This window comes from Vanellus vanellus (assembly GCF_965231255.1).
Source record: "Vanellus vanellus genome assembly, chromosome: 4".
NCBI classification, from domain to species: domain Eukaryota; kingdom Metazoa; phylum Chordata; class Aves; order Charadriiformes; family Charadriidae; genus Vanellus; species Vanellus vanellus.
In genome coordinates this window covers 17,332,578-17,355,938 of record NC_138909.1, presented here as the reverse complement: position 1 = coordinate 17,355,938, position 23,361 = coordinate 17,332,578, and the positions used below count along the sequence as shown (strand labels likewise).

General features: G+C 35.6%; 1 protein-coding gene across 3 annotated transcripts in view; it reads left to right on the top strand.

The window, feature by feature from the left end:
* LRBA (LPS responsive beige-like anchor protein) overlaps window positions 1–23,361 on the top strand; it is a gene marked incomplete at its 5' end in the record, with an annotated part of 425,426 nt that overhangs the window by 308,859 nt on the left and 93,206 nt on the right. For all 3 annotated transcript variants that reach the window (XM_082482677.1, XM_082482676.1, XM_082482675.1), the window contains 3 exons: window positions 2,053–2,193; window positions 3,387–3,506; window positions 19,692–19,844. In XM_082482677.1, the coding sequence (XP_082338803.1) occupies window positions 2,053–2,193; window positions 3,387–3,506; window positions 19,692–19,844 (414 nt within the window). The remainder of the gene's footprint in view (window positions 1–2,052; window positions 2,194–3,386; window positions 3,507–19,691; window positions 19,845–23,361) is intronic.

Genomic DNA, 23,361 nt, shown 5'->3' with positions numbered 1-23,361 from the left:
ATCTTTTAATGAGGTGGATGTTATTACCACAATAAATCAGTGCATTCGTGTAATGTATAATTCAATGTGTGTATTCCCACTGTAACTTCTCTGAGTAAGCTGATAGTGTATCATTGTCAGTGCACAGCTCCATGGTTCTTTTTTTTTTTCCTAAGCTTTCTTTCATTTGGGGACTTTTTTTATTTGCTTGCAAATAAATGTGACATGTCTTGATAGTTGTCCTGTTGCAGGCTTCAGAAACCAACTGTAACAATAACAGCCAAAATCAATACTGTGGATTCTGGCTATATGGATCTCTGCATGATACCGTGTCTTTTTTTTTTTTTTTTTTTTTTTTCTTAAAAAGAGAATGAAATCAATTTTAATTGGGTTTAGCTTTATATTCAAAGAATGTAATTCTATAACTATTGATTTGGGCTATACTCATTTGCAGAGTAATAAAAATAGGGACAGATAAAGAGAATGCATAAAATGTCACAGAACTATACAGCACAACATTGTTTCTATTTTTAATTTATATAATTTGTCTACCAATGACCTTCTTTCTTCTTTTTTCTCTCAAGCATAGCTGAGTCTTTAGGGAAAATCAGTACAGATGGAGATTCCAAAATGGTTCTTGCAACAAAGACTTCTTGGAGTCAGTTTCATTCTCCCCTGGAATAAATTTGCTAAATCAGATAAAAATCCTTTTATACAGGAACCACTTCTTTTAAAGGGTTATATTTCAAATTAGTGAACTGCAAAAATAGTAATTAACCTAAGATGTTTTTTTTTTTTTTTATCCTACTGCAATGTGAAAGCCATTCTAAGTAAAAAATCTAAGATTAGATCTCAGGTCATTTATAGATCTAATCTAGAAGAGAAAATACTTTGAAGCTTGTATGCCAAATTTCACGTGAGCTGCAAAGAAGCAGTTATTTGAATACTAAGAATAGGAGACACAGTTTTTCACTTGAACTGTGGTTGAACTAATGACTAGATCAGTGATACTTTTGTTCAAGGACTTTTAAAGTTTTTCCTTACCTTGTAGAGTATTCTGAAGTATATTTGAATGCATCCATTGTCTGTAGAGGTGGGCATAATTTACATTAATAACATACAGTGTGCTCACTATATATACAAAATTGTATTGCATATGTTTTGCATGTATATACAAAGATATTGTAGACATCTAACAGCATTTTACATGTGGAATGGCTAAATTCACTTTTGTGCTTCTCAGTGATTTATGCGACCTGTACTCATTTTTCCAAATCCTTTATGTAAAAGTCTGCTGAAGAAGTACACAGCAATAGATAACAAAATATTATATTTCTTACATAAGTCTCTTCTTAATAAGTCTCTGGGTGTTTATGTCCTAGGTAAGCCCTAACAAAGAATAACAGTGTTGCTGAAAGCATGATAGACTTTTTTTAGTCATACATATGTTATTTGTTCCAATGTTTTTTGTTGTTATCAATGTTTTTATATAGAAATTCTGCTATTTTATTTGTCTATTTCGAAGTTTCAAGTTTTATCTGTTAAGTAAAACTTGTATTGGGATGGGAAATAGAAAGCATAGAAACAAGAACGGTAATATCAAAATACCAAGTGCACTGTTAATATTCTTCCACCCTATCGGTCACTGTTTTTTCCTCCAAAATATCCAATGATTTTTCTCATTCTTGCCTGCCATTTGCTTAATAGTGTATTCAACATGCACACGTATCCACATGCACACAAGTAAACAATTCTTTGTCCAAGATACTCTGCTGTGAAGCATTTTTTAGTCATTAACATGAACCGGTAGTAAATAGAACTGAAGCCTATATGAATGCAGAAGAGACTTTTGTCCAACCAGCCATGTGCATGTGCACGGAGTCCTGGTTTGAAATGCACAGATCTGTTCAGGTGCTTACAGAATCCAGCATCTGCTTTTGCAAAACACCAAACCCAGTCTTTTCCAGGCATGCTGATAATTCTGGTTACCAAAAAGAGCAAGGGAAATATGATGTGATAATTGGTCATGTTATCTTTATTTACTTAACGTATTTATTTTTAAAAACCTTGTAGCCTATTGGAGCTTTGAACCCAAAGAGAGCAGCATTCTTTGCTGAGAGATATGAATCATGGGAAGATGATCAGGTTCCAAAATTTCACTACGGCACACATTATTCCACTGCAAGTTTTGCACTCATGTGGTTATTAAGAATTGTAAGTATATCTTTTAAAAATTCTTTTTCTTTAAATGATAATGAAAGCTACAAATAGCTAGGAATTAATAAACTAAAACTCAATGGTATAGCAGAGTACTGAAATTTTCTAGTAATTGTAATCAGTAACGTAGGATAAATGTATTCCAAAGTTTGAGAAGGTTTTTTTTTTTATTTTTATGGTACGGCCTTTTAAAATCAGTAAAGCATTTTCTCCTTAAAAATTGCTTTTTAGTGTACGTTCTTATACTACTTTAAACATGGATAAATTTCCTTCTTTCATATTTTCTAACTGGACTATGTACTGAACATTTGTGGTTCTTACTGAATGTATTTTATTTTCACCTCCTAATGAGTGTAAATGCATTTGTTTGTGATGATCACAAAATTCTGTGGTGTAAATAATTATGTATTAAAAATCTGCTGCAATTTATATGGAAGTAACTTTTGAGATGCTATATATTGATAATGTATTGGTTAAACAATGCATTTTTCTATAAAACTGAAAGGCGATTTATCTCATAGAAAGTAATTTCTTTGGGAAAGCATTAGCAGCACATCATTAATTAAAGCTTGTTAGAATGTACAAGCATACATAAATCCTTGAAGTAATTTATAGCGCTTAGCTAATTTCAAGCAATTATCCACTAATATGTGCTTAAGTATTCTTTAACTAAGAGGAGGCTTTTAAATCTTTCAAACATTTTTCTTTTCTAAATCATAAATTACATATTAAACAATAACAATCATGAAGATATCGGTATTGAATTCTACCCTTTATATTAATAGATTACCTTGAAAAAAACAAAATGCAGGTGTTAGTTTTGTTACATGCTAATTTTAAAAATATTTAAAGTAAAAATACTGAGCTCTTTCATGTTTTCAAGAGCAATTTGTGTCACAACTGACTGTAGCTTCTCCTCCAGTCTGTAAATATTTTCTTTCGTTTTTGTTTGCTTTCCTTTATATGCCTGGAGTAGGAATAAAAAGCATTTATTGAACAAATAAGCATCAGTTTGTATTTCTCGTTGTTGGATAATAGAATTAACCCTTTGCAATCAATCATGTGTCTGCCAGAAGAATAACATCATTAATAACAAAACCCCAAAAGAATAATAAATCCCTTTTTTTCCTTGAAATTCCTAAAGAAGTACATTGCTCTTTTTAATTAATCTTTTTTTTTTATATATTTAGGAACCCTTTACAACACTTTTCTTAAATCTACAAGGTGGGAAGTTTGATCATGCAGATAGAACGTTTTCATCTGTTTCAAGAGCATGGCGCAATAGTCAGCGTGACACTTCTGATATCAAGGTAAAAACTTTTCTGAAAGCTGTTAACGTATTTTATACTGCATCTGCCTTTAATGAATTGTGATCACAGGACCACAGGGTATGAAAAAGGGGAGGAAGAAGATGGGGAGCTATCCTACCATTTGGGAAAAGATGCAAGGGAGAAGACATGTGATTTTACTTCTGTTAGAATATATCAGTGAATTCTTTTGTAAAACTTTATCAAACATTTTTAGCCCTGAGACTGAAATAAGGCAAAATTGGACTTTGTGCTACAGAGATGTGTTTCACTTTTTGTTCCTCTGCACAAGTTTTAAGCCTTTGAAAAGTCAGTAAAAACTGGTATAGATTTTTAACCACTAAGTTTCATAAATACTCTGTTCATGTTTCTGCCCTGCTCAGATAAGAATTTTGCAGTTAATATTCATATTAATTTCTGTAATTTTGGCTCTAGGCATTCAACCTCAGTTGTGGGCAATTTCTGCAGTGGCCTGTTTCCTTGTTTGACTATGATAAACAAGTGCTAATCTAGGTGCAGAGGGGACAAAAATTACTCTTCTGATGAGAAATAAGTAGATAGGGGATAAAGAGCTGAGAGGGAGATCTGGAAGCTGTCTCCAGAAAGACTGTATACTGGGTAGAGAAACAAAGGGCTACAGAAAGCCAGTGTCTGAGGATACTGAGATGAAACATAGAATTTAGCATGACAGTGAACCTGTCCTAACAGCTGCACTGGGTCTGGCAACTGGCAAGGGAACAAGAAGTGGGTGGAATAGAAGCTAAATTAATCTGATAATTAGTCATTGTATGGAAAGAGACCTAGAATTAAGTGGGTCAAGAAGCTAAGACAGGATCACATAGAAATTCCAAGGGCAGAGGTTTTAGGTAGGTAGCCATTGAAGGAAGGAATGAGGTAAACGGAGTCTGGGATCTGAGGAATATTTTGAACTGGGGAGGAGAACAAAGGAGACAAGGATGCTGGCAGTGGTGGGAAAGCTTTGTTGAGCTCAAATCCAAGAAGAAGGAGTAGTATCAGAATTGGTTTTTTAATGGAAGGAAGGATAGAAACATATCATGTGAAGAAAATCACAGGCCAACTCAAATGTTATGCAACTAGCAAGAGACATAAGTAACATGAAATCATTCTCTAACTATATTCATAGCAAGGAGACAATTAAGGAAGGGGTTGATGTGTAGATTAATGGAATGAGAAAACTGTCAACTGATAGTGCTAAAAAAGTAATGTCTTTCTTGCATCTGTGAGTCCCACCAAAAGAATCAATGGCAATCAGTGACTAGTGGAATTAATACCACTGATAAAAAGATGCAATGTCTAGATCAAATCAGGAAAGAACAGTTTAGAAAATACAAACACATTAGATTTTTTTTCAAATTCTCTGGTCATTTTCTACGTTCTCTTGTACATACAAGACTGGCAGGCAAAATTTTGGAGAAATTGAGAAATGGAGAAGGAGAAAGGTAACAGCAGTGGACAAATGAAGTATTTAGTTTTTTAAAAGGAGGAGAAAGAGAACCTTGATATTATGATTTGAGCTTAATTACAATTCACAGAAAAATACTTAGCAAATAATCAGAGTATGTTTAAATACCAGAAAGTTAACAAGGAGACAAACAAATGAAACACATTTTTATCAAGAAGAGATTATGTCAAAGGAATCGCAGTTTCTGATGAGAAATGGTAACAGACCTTATAAACAGAGAAGTAGCAGAAGATGATCTTAGTTTTTGACATTGTCTCATGAGTGAGCCGGGAAAACTTGGTCTAAAAGAATCCTCTGTGTTTATAGAATAGTTACCAGTGGTTCATTATTAAAATTGAAAGATGTATTGAGTGGAATTCTTCTGGATAGTAACAGGTTAGGCCTCAATTTCCCTTGATGTTGGATTGGAAGGTACTGGAAGTGCAGTGGAATTGGAAGCACTTCTTGCAGAAGGGAGAAATTATTTGAGAAAAGTATTAGATTAAGTTTATTAGGGAAAAGTGAGAATTGTAATTTTCATGCAGATTCTCATACAGTTCGGTACAAACATAACACAAGGAATAATCTGCTGTGCAAAAAAACCCCGTAGGGTTGTAGTACATCACCAGTGCATGTGAATTAACAATATCATGGTATAACAAAAGGCGAATAACATTTTGTAGAAGATACATCAGCAGGACATAGTATAGCTTTCAAAATGTATGAAATAAATCTTCAGCTTTGCCCAGCTTTGCTAAGGTCTTACCTGGAGTATTACATCCATAGTTGTAGAGAACAGTTGGAGAGAATGTGCACTGGAACAACGATAACACTGCAAGGTCTTGAAAATAAAATGAAAGACTGAGTAGCTATGCTTGGTTTTCTTCTAAAGAAGAGAAGATTGAGGAGGAACTTAAGAGTCTTCTATTACATAGGGACTGCTGCAAGAAAGAAAGGAAAAATTCTCTGCTGCCCATGCTGGATAGAATAAGAATTAATGGACTTAAATATCAGGGAGATTTCAATTAGATGTCCAAGTAACCATTCTAACAGAACAAATAAAACCTATGAATGCTTCCCTGGCAATTAGTGTAGTGAGGGTTTTTTAGAAATGCTTAGATATCTTTTGTAAATGTTGTATGTGCACGCTGGTACTGCCTTTAGAGGCATCGCTACTGTTATGGATGGCCTCTTGAAGTTGCTTGCAGCTTTCCGAGTCTGTGAATTGCCATGAATTACACTCTGCTACTATGAATCATCTGAGTGAGTATTAACTAGAGGAGTCTGTTCATGAGACTGGATGAGCAGCCAGGAAGGGGAAGGAGATAGCATTTCCACAGGACAGAAAAAGTTTGAAAATGCCCAGAAGCATCTTTTTTTGGAAATAACTGTATCCCCAATATTTCACTACAGCTGTGAAAACCAGATTTCCTGATATTCCATTCTGCTCTATCTTGCAAGTGTTCGGGAAATGCATGGCTAAAGTGTCTCATATGCCTCTGGAAGTTTTCTACATGCAGAATTGCAATATATTAGCTCACTAGCTCTTGAATGTGTTTAGTTGACACATGCATTAAAGAGCCTGAATAAAGTAGACTATTATGTACTCCTGTAGTTAATGGTAACATCACACTGTATACATGCTTGTAAATAGGATTATTTACTAACTACTTAAGAAATTAAATTAGATGTTGAAATTAATGACGGAAGTCTTACTTAAATGCTATGTTTTGTTTTACTGTTTTCATATGTCATACGTCAAGAATATGTGCACTTGAAGTAGTAACTTCCATGGGAGACAATCCATGGCCAGCTAGAATGTTTTCTCTACCTATCTTGCACAATGTATGTACATGTGTGCATGCACATATGTATTCAGGAAGGAAGGAGGAGGAAGACAGGGAAGAAGTTAAATGAATACAGATCCCTCTGATTTTGATCCCCTCCACAGGAAATGAAGAGTTTCCAATGTTTGTTGTTCCTTTAGAGTTCCTTTCCTTCCTACTTTACAGTCAACAAATATTGTGAAACACAACACTCATAAGTTTTAGACGTTCCCTGTAATCTTGGAGTATCATTCTCTGTAATCATTTTATGGTAGTATTTTCTCATGGTCTGTCCTGAAAGGACTGAGCGCACATCATTTGCACCTTAGCGTACAATATTGTAGTCAAGCAAATGCCATTTTCTGATTCAAGTTGAGTTCTGAAATTATTTCCTTGTAATTCTGGACTGGAAAGCTGCTTTCTGCATCACTAGAGTCAATGGGATGATGTCTATAAAATTAAAGGAAAGGAAAGAAAGCCCGTGTCAACTACTGTCATTGATGGAGATCTTAGCATTTCTAAATTATACCTTAATAAAGAAATTGTGTATAGAAAAGCTGTCTAGTTTGTATCTGCTTCCTTTTCAATAGGTTAAAAAACCAGAAGTTACATTTTAAACATCTTGTATGGTAAAGTAGTAGAAATACTTGATGTTAGCAAAACAAACTTAAAAAAAAAAATAGATAGCCTTATGTTCTTTTGATCGTTTCCAGAACTTGGAAGATGCTGCTTACTGGCAAGAGCTAGTGTGACTTCCTTGAAGTTTGCAATTTGCAAACACTACTACATGAATGATTATTCAAAGGTTATTCAAAAGCCTTTGACATGCAGTTTATTAATTCTTCTCTAATTTCAGCATGGTTTTGGACTGTCTTAATTTGATCCAAGATTTTGTCCGAAACAATATGCAATTTTCTTCTTAGCTCTGTGTGTATAAGAATGTTTTGTGTGAGCACAGTTCATGCCTGTCTGTGAAGACTATGCAGTTGCACGCAAAATTAAGATTTTTCTCATGTCATTTTTAAGAAAATTAGGCACTTGAGGGGGGGGCTTTACTTTTTTCAGAAAATGTTTAATAAGAAATATATTTTCTTGGATTCTCATTTAAGAGACATTGTCATGTGTTACAATGTGGTTATTGCATATTTTTAAACCTATATTTTCTGTATGACTATTATAATCCAATGCTAACTGAATGCAACCGGCATATTGGAAAAGAAGTTTTATTTCGAGAAAAATTTTCATTTTTACATTTATGTGGAAATTATGCAGACCTGAGATGAAAAATAATAACATCAAGCAAATAATAAGAGCATTTAAGTAAAAAATGGCCTTCTAGAAAGTCTGCATACAGACATCTCTACATTACGCTTTAATCGTTCGCCACCACAGGAAACAGTTTTCTATCTGTGACAAAATTATGAGATACATCCCCAATGTTGTATTTGCAGCAGCAGGCCAGTCAGTTTGACTGAGCAATGAAACATTTCAGTGCATTAAAATAATTAGGAACTTCCCTTTTTATTTCATAGTTAGGCTACAGTTTACTGCTCTGTCTAGTATTTTTAGCACATTCCTTAACTAAATTCTTCAATCTTTTTGCTTCCCTTTCCAGTGTTTCAGATGGGGTTGATATATTTCTTTTTGGGCTGAATATTAAATATTTTTAAAGTTGAAAAAATCTACTTGTGTTAAGGTATTATTATTTTCATTGTGATCTGTTTGAGGTCGTCCTCAACCACAACAGAGGTTGAGCAATATGTAGTTAGGAAGAATGTCTTACTATGTGATTTAATACTTATATATTTATGGATTTTTGTTCTGCTGTCGATGAGTGTTCTGACAAAAGTAACTGGCTACGTTCAAACTTCATTTGAAATGTTAATCTAATTTTTTACTTCAACTTTGAATTTTTCTTGGGTACTTGTTCTGAAGCAGCTGCATGCAATTGTATGCCACTTAAGTGCAAAAAACACTTGGCCCTTTTAAAGACAACATAGAGCTTGTTTGTGTTCAGCAGTAGATTCGTTCTTGGAGTAGCCTTATGAAGAAGAAAATAATTTTTGCTGTAAAAGATGTCTTCATAAGTGAGATGAGGGGAATAAAAATTATTGCAGAGGAGTCACTACTTAGTTAAGGACTGGAGGTAGATTGAATGACTTGAGGGAGAAATCTCTTGAATATTTAGGCATAGATGGACAGGGAAGCATCATATATTACAAGGAGGACTAACGTGAGCTAGCTTTGGAAGCAGCTTTGGTATCTGGTTTGCTGGTATCACTTCAACAGAGAAAGCTAAAGCATATGTGTGGTCACAGCCAATCTTTGTCAATATCCTGTGAAAGCCTTGGATCAATGATCAAAGCAGGAAACCAATGCTGCACTGTAGTATAACCTTTGGTTGAACTTTTCAAATTTTGATTTCAAGACGTGATATGTTGCATAAAATTTAATTTCCTATTTTAAGTTAAATCTTCTGCACTTAAGAATATTAAATGTATTCCAATTCTGTGAGAGTACCAGTTAGTACCTTTAAAGTAGTAGACAGGCATGATCATTAGCTCATTTAGTTTCTTCTTGATTTACATTATTAGTGCAAACAGTCCTGGTAATTTTTGTTAGTACTGTGTAAAAAGTAAACATGGATAGCCTGGCAGTGTTTAACTGAAAAATAGTTTAGTTTGAGGCTTGGAGTAAGTTCTGGAATGCAGAAGTTAAGTCTGTCCTTTTGTGTTGCTGTTTTATTTTGATGAATGAGTAGATTCACACATATTTGTTCAGAAGCAGTTGTTATTTCTGGTTTGGTAGCTAACCTGTTGTGGTATCATTATATTTACAACAGCGTAATTGTTACCCATGTTGCTCTTTGCATATATTTTCTGTTTTCCAAGTGTAGTACTTTGAGGATTTTTTTTTTTAATACCATATATACGTTTTTTCCGGATCATTTGAAATTCTTATGCTGTCCTCCAAATAGCTATGTTGCATTCTTAGTGTCATCTGGAATTTTATTACTACATCTTCTATGCCAGGTCATTAATGAGACTATTGACTGGTATTAGGAGCAGGGCAGACCCCATTACCTTGTCATCCCAATTTGTCAGTGAGCTATTGAGAACTTCTTTTGGAATATGGATTTCCAGTTGGGTACTCCCACATTATTGTAACCTAATCTCATCTCCATTTCTCTACTTTGCTTGTAAGAATGTCATGGGAGACTGAGACAGTTTCAGAGGTCTTTCTCAAAAGTAAAGCAACATATTACCATTTTTCTTTCACCATCCACTATTGCAGTTACGTTTTGAAAAGAAAATTAGATTGGCTTAATGTGATTGGTCTTTTACCATTTTTAACCAAGTTACGGTCACTACTATGGAGTTATGTACTGTTCTCCATGCCTTTCCTCTACTGCTTTGTGTGCGTTCCTTATACATGTGCGTATGTGTTGGGGCTTTTTTTTGGTGCATTTGATTAGTTTTGTTCAAAAGGAGATGCTAGAAGACCATGAACTTACAGAAAAAAACTAGTAAGCTCCAAGTATGCTGTTCCAGATTGTTCGATCATAAAATAGGTACTAGTTTATGAAATTCAATCTTGTGCTATTGCACACATCAGTGACAGCTATTGTAAGGCTGGTGTGATGGCACTGGATGTCTGAATTCATATCTCATACAGGTGTGTTTGGCAAGTTGCGATTCTTTATCATGTCCTAAGGTTCTCGTAGTACAGAACAGCTTAATTTTTAGGTTCAGAAATGCTGTTTTGGCAAATTAACTGTATTATAAAACTCAGTAGCATCACAGTGTTTTGGATTTTTCTAAAATCAAGCTTCATGGTTAAAGTCTTTTTGAATTGTAACAGTATTAAACGATGTCTGCTAGAATGTGTAAATTGTTTTGGACTTTTAGGAGTGTACTAGTGTTACAAAGTGGGTATCTGGTGTATATAAACACTAGTGAGACTGGGGGAGAATGGGTTTCACCAAGTTTCTCCAGGAGTGTGCTTGGAGGGAACAGCTTGGGAAGCAGGAGGATGCTAAAAATACATCATAATTTCATTATGAATAGGATACTGAGATTAAGAACTAAATTGTAACTTCAGTGATAATCATGGGTGTAAAACGTTGTCTCAAACTGTAGACTGTAATAAACAAAGAGCTCTGAAAGTAGCCCTTTGTCTTCTCAATTTTCATCCATTTTCAAATTCTTTGCCTCTAAATCATCTCTGTGCTAATGGCTAAAGTTGATCCTGGACAAAAATGCTTTTGCTACAGTCAGCCTATGGAAACTGACAGTGCCGACTTTGAACTAGAGTTAGTCTGTGCTAAACCAAGGGTTCTGCTGCCCACAGGTCATTCTCAACATCTATTTGAATCGATCATAGTACTGTTCTTGTTTTGTAAATTGTTCTTAAAAGGAATAAAGAAAACATTGTTTACAAGTATGCAATATTTAACAAGATTTGTTGAGTTTTGGTGCCGTGACTTCTTAATTAGACAGTGGCATTAAAATATAGCTAGTGCATCTGATTAACATTACTGAAATATTTAAAATTAAAAGAACAGTTGCAGTAAAGTCAAAGCAAAATTAAAACATTTAATGCATTGATCTCATTGGACAGATGCTCAGATAATTACATAATGTGCCCATGTGTCTCAGTCCTTTCTATTTCTTAACTTTTCTTCCTTTCCAGTATGTATTTTGAGTGAAATAACAACTTTCAAAGCTTACACAACTAAAAGCCATCCAGGCTAAAGCTTTCAGCTTTAAGGGCTTTTTCAGCTTTCAGCTGAGTTCTTAAGGGCCTATGCAAAACATTTATTAAAAAAAATTAACCCATTGACTTCTGATATAGAAATGATGCAGAAATCTGGTCACAATATGTCCTGTAATCACATGTCTTTTTCACTTTTACTGAAAGAAGCACATCCAGTGAAACTTTTGAGTATCCACAGGAATTACTGGGTTCTCTTTTTATTAGTGTTAAACCTGCTCCTGTCTGTGGATTCTGATGCATTTTATCCAAACAAGCACCAACTGTGCAGAAAATCTTTGTTATGGTAGACAAGTTAGATCTGTAACCAAATATAAATAGAATATATCACAAAATGAAAATACCGGTAGTGTTACCTGCAGTCATAGGTATTGCTTAGTTTCTGACTGTTGTGTGGATTACCAAGTCATTATTGGGTCACATGTTTTCAATGTAGAGTTTTGTATTCAGTGTGGATTTTTTCTTTCAAGCATGAGATTCCACAAGCCTTCAAGGAGCCTTGAGAATCTGGACTCTATCATTGAACTTTATGGGCAATAAACATTAAGGTGGGCATTGGGAAAATTCTGTTTACCTAATAATACATCAGGGTTTGTATGTTTGGAAAAGATTATTAATAGTTGTAATGTTCTATAAAGGAAAAAAAAATCCTTCTTTGCAAGTATTAGAACAGATGCTTTTTTGTCTCCTATGGATTTGCTTCTTGCAATTGATTGACTCGTTTGTCAAAAAAGCTGTTAGCTTCAAATTAAGAATATCTCAGTGATGGGGCATTTATTATGGTGCCCTCTCTGTGGAGCTTCTGTAGAGACTACTAAAATGTGAATTTATGCTGCACTTGCTGGGCCCCTTAAGACACACACATATAATGGTTCTACTCACCTGTTTATTGTTTTTTAAACTTGTAGGAACCTAGTTATCTTTATGACCTGCTGTAAAACTTGGCTAAAATTGACCAAGAAAAATAAAATATTTTTGGAGGAAATGGAGGTTGCTGTAGATAGGTCAATGAGCACACATGAGCCCCAGGATTGAATACAACTGATTGAAAGGCACGTTAAGCAGTATGTTTAAACCTTGGTACTAGAGGCAAGAAATGCCGGAGTTCCAAGCAGCTGGAACATTCAGAAACTGGAGGATGACAAATTTCATGACTTTTCTTAAAATATATGTTAAAAAGAAAGTTTAAGCCCTGCAAAATGGCAACTCACACTTATTGAAACAGGCTGCTTAACATGAGCATGCCTAAGACACCCTGTAACCTGATAAGCTTTTCTACATATGCTTTGCATTGTTTTATACTTCTCCATCTAATAGACCGGAGTTTCAAAAGTTACAAGGAATAAAGTTGCTGCCAAACTGGTGACATTACTTTTGAATAGGAGAAACTTCATGTCATATTAGTAGCAAGGTCACAAATGTCCAAGAGCAATGACTAGCAAAATTCAGAAGCAGGTACATAGTAATTCAGATATTTAATCCTAAACTGTATGTCTGGAGTAGCAAAACTTTTAACATATTTAGGATGCAGATCTTTGGTTTTCATGAAAGATGTGTTTTTCTGTAAAATTGTGCCAAGATCCATAACAGGAAAATACTTTTCTGAGTAAAAAAAAAAAAAAATAAATTCTGAATTCAGTCAGATCCATGTATGGGAATCTGTGGGAATTGCAGTAGTTAAAAATATAGAAATCTGGGTGTATGGATCAGAACGTTTCGTCTAGTGTCTGTGGTCTACTTCTTTTATACCCAGGCATAATTGTATTGAAAATGAAACAAATACTTTTAATAACTGCTCTAAACTTTTTGTGTAGCTGTTGTTTGCTAAAGTCCGAAGGAGAATGACCAGAGGTCTAGAAAATGAGACCGCTGATACAAAGTTGAAGGTTTTAGGTTGTTTACTTTGGAGAAGAGAGGAACAAGGACAGAGATGTAAAGTGTTTGGGCAATGGCAGTTGTAATGTTTTTACCCTGCTGGGGATTTTGGCTGGCAGACACAGAGCACTTCTTTTTATGGAATCACAGAAGAGTGATAGTATTCAGAATAGGACAAGAAATGGGCTCCAGCTGCAAGAAAAGCAGAGTAGATGTTCTAGTGGTGTGAACAGTTGAACACTAGAAACTCATAGGATCCCCGTCATTAAAAAATATAAAAGGACAAGGCAGAGAAACATCTTTCAAGAATACTTGATTATAATTGTCTGTGAATGGAAACGTGGACAAGGCGCCCTTTCAAGGGTTCATCTAGACCTTTTTATGATTCAATACGGTCCTTTTCACGCCCAGTTAATTAAAAAAAAATGGAGGAAAGCAATGTAGTTATATATACAACTTTTTTTCCTCTTTCTCTGTCAAATTAACCTGAATATATATACATAATCTCTAAATATGGTGAATAAATACCATTGCATACTTTTACATATATCCTCATTAAAAAATAAAATAATTTAGTGTATATATAATCCATGTATTGACTGACAAGATTTAAAGTGCCTTAAAAAGATGCATCTTTTTATTCAATTAAGTAGTGACTTAGTAAAATCTACTTATTGATCAATAACAAATCAACTACTAATTGTGATTATCGTACATTTCATTAATCTACTAAATAAACATTTGGATTTTCTATCATTTTCTTTGCTGAACTGTACATTTCTGAAGATTTTAATATTTTTCTTAAAGAAGGAAATATTTGAAATATAATCTCTTAGAACTTTAACAGGAGGATAGACATTGACAAAATTTATTTCTTCATTAATTCAATTTAGAATTTTAATGGAAACCTGCTGAAGTATTTTTCTTACAAGTTGGGAGAATTTCAGGCAATGTTTTAGTTCTGTGCGAAATAACACACATAGCAGATGGAGGGACACTCATGGGTAGTTAGAAATTATACTTTCCCACAGTCATGAAAATGATTGCATTGAACTGTGATGAAAAAATGAAATTTGAATTAATTCAATATATTAGTGTATTTTTGGAATGCCATTTAAGTCCCCTAACATAGGAAATAGCAATATGAATAAAAACCTAGACTTCTAATATGCATTTTTATTATTCTGTTTGACAGGTTATATATAGGCTTAATATTGCTTAATGTGATTGTCAAATAATTTAGTTTGAAAATCTGGTATCTTATAAATGTTTTAATATGGTTAGGGAATCTGTGTCACTGTTTCTAGACACCTTTGCAGATCATATAACTGCTTCAAAATGCATCTGTCTATTATTTTCTAAGCAAAAGAAAAGAATAAAATAACATTTCATTGCATTAAAGAAACAAAGTATCTTGTACGGATTTTTTTTTTTATGTGTGGTGGCAAACATGAAAATGAACTTCCAGTGTTGTCATTCTTATTTGTATTACTTATTTGTAAAAAGGTCTATTTAGTGAAATTTCCTTAAGAATCATTGTTTCCACATGGTAGATGGCAATTTTTGTTAGAGAAAAAATGTATTTTAATTATATGCATAATTTTAGAAGCATTTTAATAAGAATCCTGATACAGCAAATTTTATCTTTACATTTTTAAATATTTATACCACTATAAATACTGTGTGTTAGATTCATGTTGATATTCACCGTGAGCTCCTTCATCAGTTGTAAAGAAATCAAAACCATGGCAGGAGAGAAGTATTGCTTATTATAAGGATGTCTGTCTCTACCCAATAGAACTGGTGAATTCCAACAGAGGAATTTCTGAAACTAATTTTCAACACAATTGTGCTAAAGCCAAAGCTTCAACAAATCATACAGAGGTTTTCTTTTTTCTGTGAAATCATATAAACAAAAGAAATGTGGGAATTTTTACTGTTTCTGTACATGTGCTGAGTGCATAAAATTTCAGAATAGATTCAGTAGAAATAGAAAAAGTATGATGGCAACCAAAATGGTTAGTCAGAAGGGAAGACCTCCAGATGGAACGAGTCTAAATTGACTAGAATCCTTTAACTTGCAAAAGGAGACCACTGAGGAAGAATGTGATGATGTAAGCCTAAAGAATCCAGAAAGGCATATAGAAGAGTGAACAAGGAATTAATATTTACCGGCTTTCACAATATGGGTCCTAGAACCATCCACTGGAACTATTAGGAAGCAGTTTTAGAATAGCCAAAGGAAAAACCTTTGTAGATGAAACTGCAGTGTGGAACTCATGATTAATGATTTTAAAAATCAGAAGCATAGCTTAGTTCAAAACCATTTAAGTGTAAGAAGCTGACAGAATATCTGTGGAAAGACTGTATTTGCCCTGTATTAGTCTTCCAGTCCTTGTCACTGTTCCAGATGAGATACTAAACTGTCCTTCAGTCTGGCCCCTCGTGGCTGGCCCTGCATCTTCATGCGGTATTTGTGTGAAACCACAAGTAACTCTCTCCTCCCCCTCTCAAAAAACAAGCAAAAAAGTGCATTCGTTAATCCTTTTAATGTTCTCAGGTGTCCAAAAAGTTCCATTATTAAAGGAGTTACGCATGTGAGTCAGCATCTGCTGTCTTAGTGACAATCTATGCATGCGATGTGAATATTTTAAGAAAAAAGAGCCACAGAATCATATAATGGTTTAGGTTGGAAGGGACCTTGAAGATCATCTAGTTCCAAGCCCCCTGTGACAAGCAGGGACACCTCCCACTAGACCAGGTTGCTCAAAGCCCCATCCAGCCTGGTCTTGAACACTTCCAGCACTGGGGCATCCACAGCTTCTCTGGGCAACCTGTTCCAGTGCCTCACCACCCTCACAGTGAAAAATTTCATCCTGATATCTAATCTAAATCTACCATCTTCCAGTTTGAAGCCATTCCCCCTCGTCCTATCGCTACATGCCCTTGTAAAAAGCCCCTCTCCAGCTTTCTTGTAGGCACCCTTCAGATACTGGAAGGCTGCTATAAGGTCTCCCTGGGGCCTTCTCCAGGCTGAACAACCCCAACTCTCTCAGCCCATCTTCATAGGAGAGGTGCTCCAGCCCTCTTGTCATCTTCATGGCCCTCCTCTGGACTCACTCCAACAGGTCCATGTCCTTGTTGTGCTGAGGGCTCCAGAGCTGGATGCAGTACTCCAGGTGGGGTCTCACCAGAGCAGAGGGGCAGAATCACCTCCCTTGACCTGCTGGCCACGCTTCTTTTGATGTAGCCCAGGATATGGTTGGCCTTCTGGGCTGCAATCGCACATTGCTGGCTCACGTTGAGCTTCTCATCAACCAACACTGCCAAGTCCCTCTCCTCAGGGCTGCTATCAGTCCATTCTTCGCCCAGCCTGTATTTGTGCTTGGGATTGCAGCGACCCACGTGCAGGACCTGGCACTTGGCCCTGTTGACCCCACAAATAGAACTGAGAAGGACTGTTAAGGACTGCAGTTACCAAATACATGAAGAATATTTGTAAACGTGATAAAAATTAAACATTTTATTACCAGGTTTATTTGCTGGTTTTAGTAAAAACTGTTGGCCTTTAACTAATGTTGTCATTTTCACCCGCATAAAGCCATTGAAAATTGGTACTAAATATTATTCAATTAGAATAGTGCAGTGTATCTGTTTGCTCTCCCTTTTCCCATGTGTAACTGCCAGCACATGGTCAAGATGAGAAAATCAGATTATAAAGAAGCACCTTCTGTAAAAACGTATCATTATGGTGACAGTGAAAAACTTTCTGGAAGCTCATTTCTGGAGTAATGAAATAACGTTTTATGAAAAGTTTCTAATAGTCAAACTAACAGAAGTTACTGATAATTTTTTTAAGTTTCCAGGCAGCATATTGTTTCTGTGTAATCTAATGAAAACAATGTGTGTTCTAGAAAGCCAAATGTTTTCAGATCTTGAAAGAAAGTAATGAATAGCTGTACAGATATATATAAAAAACAACCCCAAAACATCAGTAACATATGTAATGAGCTTATGTTTTAAGTATTCAGAATCATGGTATGGTTTCATATTTGTGGTGCATGCTGCTATCGAATTAATAGTCCGGTGTCTCTGCTTTTTCTTTGTAGTTTCTGTCTGTGATGATAAAAACTACAGAAACTTTGGTGTTACTTTCTTTTTGCCAAACTTTTAGCCTTGCTACATTCCTGTTCTGTCACTTATCCAGTTAAATAGTTTCAAATCTCTTTTTATCAAGTACTTGTCAAGCGCTTGGTACAGAAGCAAGTTTTTACCCTGCCTAGTTAATTAAGGTGACTGTAAACAAAAAGATGTACAATTCAAAGCCAAGCAGTGTTTCACACAAGGATGGAGGTGATAATAGCTTAATTCCTGCTTGATCTTTCCTGTCTTTGCCCTGGCTACTTCGGTTTGACCTTGTCCGCAATCTGATGACCTCCCTGTTGCACTCAGCCATTTGGAAAGCTGCTCATGCCATAGCTGGCCCTGAGGGGCTATCTGGGAGACCACTGATCCATTGACCCATGTCAAGACTGGGTTTCAGATCTGATCTACTGAGCTTCTGACATAGCTACATACTACACCCGCTGTAGACAAAGCCAGTGGGGCAGTCTGCTTTTTTTTTTTTTCCACTTCTTAAGTGGCATGCAGTTTGCATTTGCTGTATGGAAGACCAATTTTACACCAGTCATTTGCTATGAAATACACTTCCTGAAGCAATTACACGTATTGATCCTTTCTTTACGAAGGAAGTAAATTCTCTAATTTAGTGGCTCAATTTTTCTAAATCCATCAAATTGCTGGGTTTATTGGGTGTATTTAAGTCTCAACATCGAGTTCCACACAAAAAAGCACCTTTAAAAGACATTAAGGGTGGAAATATATATGTTATGTCTTAATAAGCTTTTTCTATTAGGTGTTAGGCCAGGATTTTTCTGACATTTATAAAAGTGTGTAAGTAAAGTCCTGATCACATTAACTTAGATATGTTTATGTATATCCTAGTGCATATTTTATGAAATAAATGACAGTTTATAAAGTTGCATGTCTGTTTGCAAAACAAGGAAACGCTCTTCTTATCCAGGAGAAAATCCTTATGGTTTTGAGCTTAATTTTGCTTCCTAGCCTGTGGTGTTCAATTCGGCGCTAGAATGTACCATTTTCTGCTTTAAAAAATTCTTTGTTTAGCCATTAGTATTACTTTGTTTTTCTCATAACACTTGGAAATTACGGTTCCCTTGCTGGTGTGCTTGCATTTTTTTCCTCAACTGTGTTTGGCGTAGCGGGCTGTGCCTGCAGAAGTGCTGGGGTGGGCCAGCCGTGGAGGTGTTAAATGCCGCGTTCCAGCCCTGTTCAGCACAGGCCTGTAGAGCACCTTGTTTAAAGCAGTGGTGGTCCCGACAAGGAATTCAGTGTGTACACAGACCTTGTAACCATGTGAAATTCCTTCCTTTCTCTCTCTCTCTTTCTCTCTCTCTCTCTCTCGCGTGTGTGTGTGTGTGTGTGTGTGAGAGAGAAATTATGCATGATTCTTCCCTGGACACATAATTGAGTTAACGACCTTTCCATGAAAGAAAAATATTGACTTGATTCAGCTTTGACCGTGTGGTTTGTTTCTGAACGTGTGGTAGAACTCCAGGAATTTTAGAATTTACAAAAAAAAATATTTGGGGGCGTTGAATGATCTTGGATAATAGCCTAAACATTAAGTTCTTAGACCCTTTAAGTTAGAGAGAATAAGAATATAACTGGGTTTTACATCTTTCAATTAATACATATGGCGCTACTTTCACCCAAGCTACGGACTTCCATTTGTGCATTAGAACTTTAAAACGTGGATTGTATTAAAATGTGAAAGAAGGAGTTTTCCCCAACTTCCTAACATCCTTGGTTCTCTGTTGCTTTCCACTAAATATTATTTGTACCATGTGATGTTCATTACTTTAGTTTTATAAGTTTCTCTGCGCATATTGTGCAATCAAGACCAATGTTCTGACCTTTGTGGTTTATGGCCTGTTGTGTCTTAGTTCTTTGTTGTGTTAAAAGCATAAGGATTAATCATATTTAAAGGTTCAAATTTTAGAAAGTACGAAAGAGGGGATTTCCCCCTTCTAGGGAGGGAGGGGGATGTCTGTGGGAAGATTTTGTATGTTCTCTTTGCCTAATGCCGTTCTAAGAATTATTTTTTTAAGATGACAAAGTGCATCCTCTGACAGAATTTATAACCTGGCATTGTTTTTCATTTATCCACAGGAATTGATTCCTGAATTCTATTACCTCCCAGAGATATTTGTCAACAGCAACAATTACAATCTGGGAGTGATGGATGATGGAACAGTTGTGTCTGATGTTGAACTTCCACCATGGGCCAAAACCCCAGAAGAATTTGTTCGCATAAACAGACTGGTAAGATGGCTACCTTCTATTGTCTGTCAAGTAACGTTTGTCTTGCAAGATTCTTCTGGAATAGTTTGGATCTTTGCTTGCAATATATAGCCGTGTATAATTCACATAGGACTGTGGCTGAAATAATCTGAAGAAATGTTAGATTTACAAGTCGAGGAAGAAAAAAAGGCATATAGTATTGCTTGATCTTTAGAACAGCTCAAAAAAGTTTGAGTGTGGTCTAAATACGCAGGAGATCTTACCCTGTTTGTATGTCAGCTCTTGTGGTTCTAAAGAGCTAATAAAATCATCACTTTACAGAAGACTTGAAAAAGCTTGTTTAATCATAGAAATATTTTTCACTGTGATTGCTGAAATGGAATTTCAGGGTGTTTTAATTTTAGTATCTATTTAACTCCAAAGATCAGTGAACGCCTCAGGAAAGAAGGTTTCATTTAAAATCTTCTGCCACCTCTTCCATTTCTTCCATTATATTGATATTTTTCAGAGGGGTTTTTACAAGAGAATAAAACTAAATTCTCCTTTGCCTGCTTCATTTGCCAAACCTGCATTAGTGTTCTCTTCCCTGTTTCGGAAGATCCTGTTGTTAGCAGTGCCTGTCTTCACTGTGCCCCCCGGGCAGTGTAATGAATTACAGAATAGCTGTTACAGTACCATTGTTGGTATTTCAGCACATTCTCAAAGCTATTACATTAGACTCTTCTCAAAATGAAAGATTCTGCGTCAGTGGCACTCTAAAATAAATAAAACGGAGAAGCTTTTTTTTTAATGAATCTTGAAAAATGAGGCTGCAGTTTTCATGTGGTAGTCAGCTAACTGGGAAATACTGAATTAAGGCATGGAAACTCTCAAAGACTTTTCAGATACCCGGCTTAGACTTGATAACACCCTGATATTCCTCAGTTAAAAAATGGGAATTGAAAAAGTTCTGTTGTTGGCAGAACATCAGACCTCATATTCATAAAATTTCAGAACAGTCACGTGAGAAGAAATCTGTGATTTATAAGTTATAGGAATGCTTTACACTGCACTTCTACTGGTGACGTGATACCATGGTCTTCAGAAATGTTATTTGGCCTAGATTTCTGCAGGCAGTTGTAGAGTACACCGTAATAATCACAAATTACGTTAGGTGAATTTAGTGTTTTGCTTCGTATAGAGGTATGTGCAAATTTTATTTAAAGGAGGTATGAAATACACTAACATTTAGCAGGACTACTTGGCAAGCCATATTCAAACGTGACTTTTGATCTTACAGTTGTGCTGATAGGTAATAGGTTCGGGAGGTAGCCTGACACCTTTTTGAGCTTGGCGTGCGTTAGTGATTCGGGATAACCTGAGAAATGAAAAGCTGTGTTCTTAAGCAGACTTGTCAAAGGCAGCTTGTGGCCTTGATCTCTCACAACTGTGGTATTTTAGCTTTTGCATAAAATATAGTTCTCATTCTGTTAATTACGGATCTGACTTTCCCCACTGAGAAGTTATTCTCCATCTCCTCTTCTAAGATTTTAGCTCTTCCTTTTCTCCTTTCTAGCCTTGGTGCCAGGTTTTTCTCACCCTCACCTCTCTGTATGCTCTGACCTACCCTTCCCTCATCCTTCCATCTTTTCCCAAAGCCGTTGCTACTAGTGTCTGGCTTTCTTGCAGCTCTCTTTGATATCTCTCACTTGTGCTGTATTCTCAGGGTGAAGTGCTTCATCAGCAGGAAGCAGCTGCTTTTCGATTATTGCTGTTAAACTCTTGGGCACAAAATGTAAAATCCCTTTAAAGTCTTCTCTTAGAGAGTAATGATCTCATTCCATATTCCAAATGTTGTTTTTTTCTTTTTATCTGCAATCTACAATAAGTGCATCTTTATTTTGTTAAATCCTGAAAAAAAGAAGTTCAGAACACTTCAGAATGAGGGAAGTGTTTGTTACATATCCAAAACTTTCCTTTCAAGAAAAAGTAATGTGAAAACAGCAGTATATTAACTTTTTTGTATTTGAATGATGAAGATTAAAATTGCTTTTTTATTTCCTTAATTTCGCTCAGCATTTCTTATGAAACTGAAATACCATATTTATTATATAAATATAATTAATGTTTCCTTCTCATGTACCTTTTTCCCTAAGTAATTATTCGTTAGCGGTTGTGACTTTTGAAACTATTTTAATCAAAAAGAGTTGGCTAGTAATCTGCTTGGCTTCTTAACTGCGGCCGTGAAAGCAGACCTCGCAGTACCATTTGTCAAACGGTGTACTGAAAGAATGTGCAAAAGTTGCCATAAATTAGAGTTTTTCAAAACAAAGAACTTTCACAGGAAAATGCATAATTGGACAGAACAGCATTTTTTTTTAAGGCTTAAAATTATTATGAAAGTAAGAAATTATTTAGCAAGTGATGGTATATTAAAGTGTGTCAGATATCATCCCTTCTGGTGACATTGTAGGTCTCCGATACTGTTGCTATAATTCTGGTATCAAGTTTTGGTCAGTCTGGTAGCATTAAATTTAAACCTCTGTGCCAATGAATTGCATTAACTGCTTCTGTGTGACATAGTTAACCTCATCGTGGTGGTGGTGGCCTTGTTAGTGCTGGTAGGGATGATGCCCTCTGTAATCTGCTGTTTCTGCAGTGGAATAAAACTGAGAAAATTACATGCAAATTTTAAATTGCTTTTTCTTGTTAATACTTAGTGGATTGGATACCATCAGCATCAGATCAGCATAATTTTATTTTTAAGTAGAATAGGTGTGTTTAGGAAGAATGCTTAAAGCTCAGTTCCTCACAAACGCTATCAAAAAAATCTTGCTACGGTGTGGCATGGACCGATTCAATCAGTTGATATTTCCTTACTGCTTCCTGGTTCAGACAAAATAGTGATTATAGTATTTTAAGTGCTCATTTTGTAAGCTATCACACACAGATATTTTTTCCCTTTGCATTTCAGTTTACCTCTTTAAGTCCACAGATCTTACACAATGATTGGAGCTCATGAAATGCATACTACTTTGATCTGTGACCTTTTTGTGGTGCTAATCGGGTTCCTGATATCATTATACCTTGCTCATTAATCATATTTCTTGCAGCCCGTCAGCCAGCCAGACAGCCCAAGCCCCTGTTTGCAGCCTTGTGTTGGCAGGTTTCTGCTTTTCCAGATTATTACAGTGTGATACTTTGGCTTCTCATAACCAGACCCACATCAAGCTGTGGGCTACAATTAAAGTCAGATGGTCCTCAGGTTGAACAGGGATATACTGTTGCAGCTGTCTGTCTTTCTGGAACAGACCAGCGTGGGGAACAGATGATATGTAGGACAGTGCATAATAACAGCTTGTACAGTACTGGGTCAATAGCAGGGGTTCCGAGCATTAATTGACAGGCTGATAGCTGATTTAAAACTGATTCGCAACCTATTTTTAATTCTATAAAGTATGTATTTTAATTGAAATAGACCATTTCACATCCTCTGTGTTTGCTCTGGGAGAAAAAGCAGAATGGTGTATAATTAAAACTGGGTTTTGATTGATGGAAT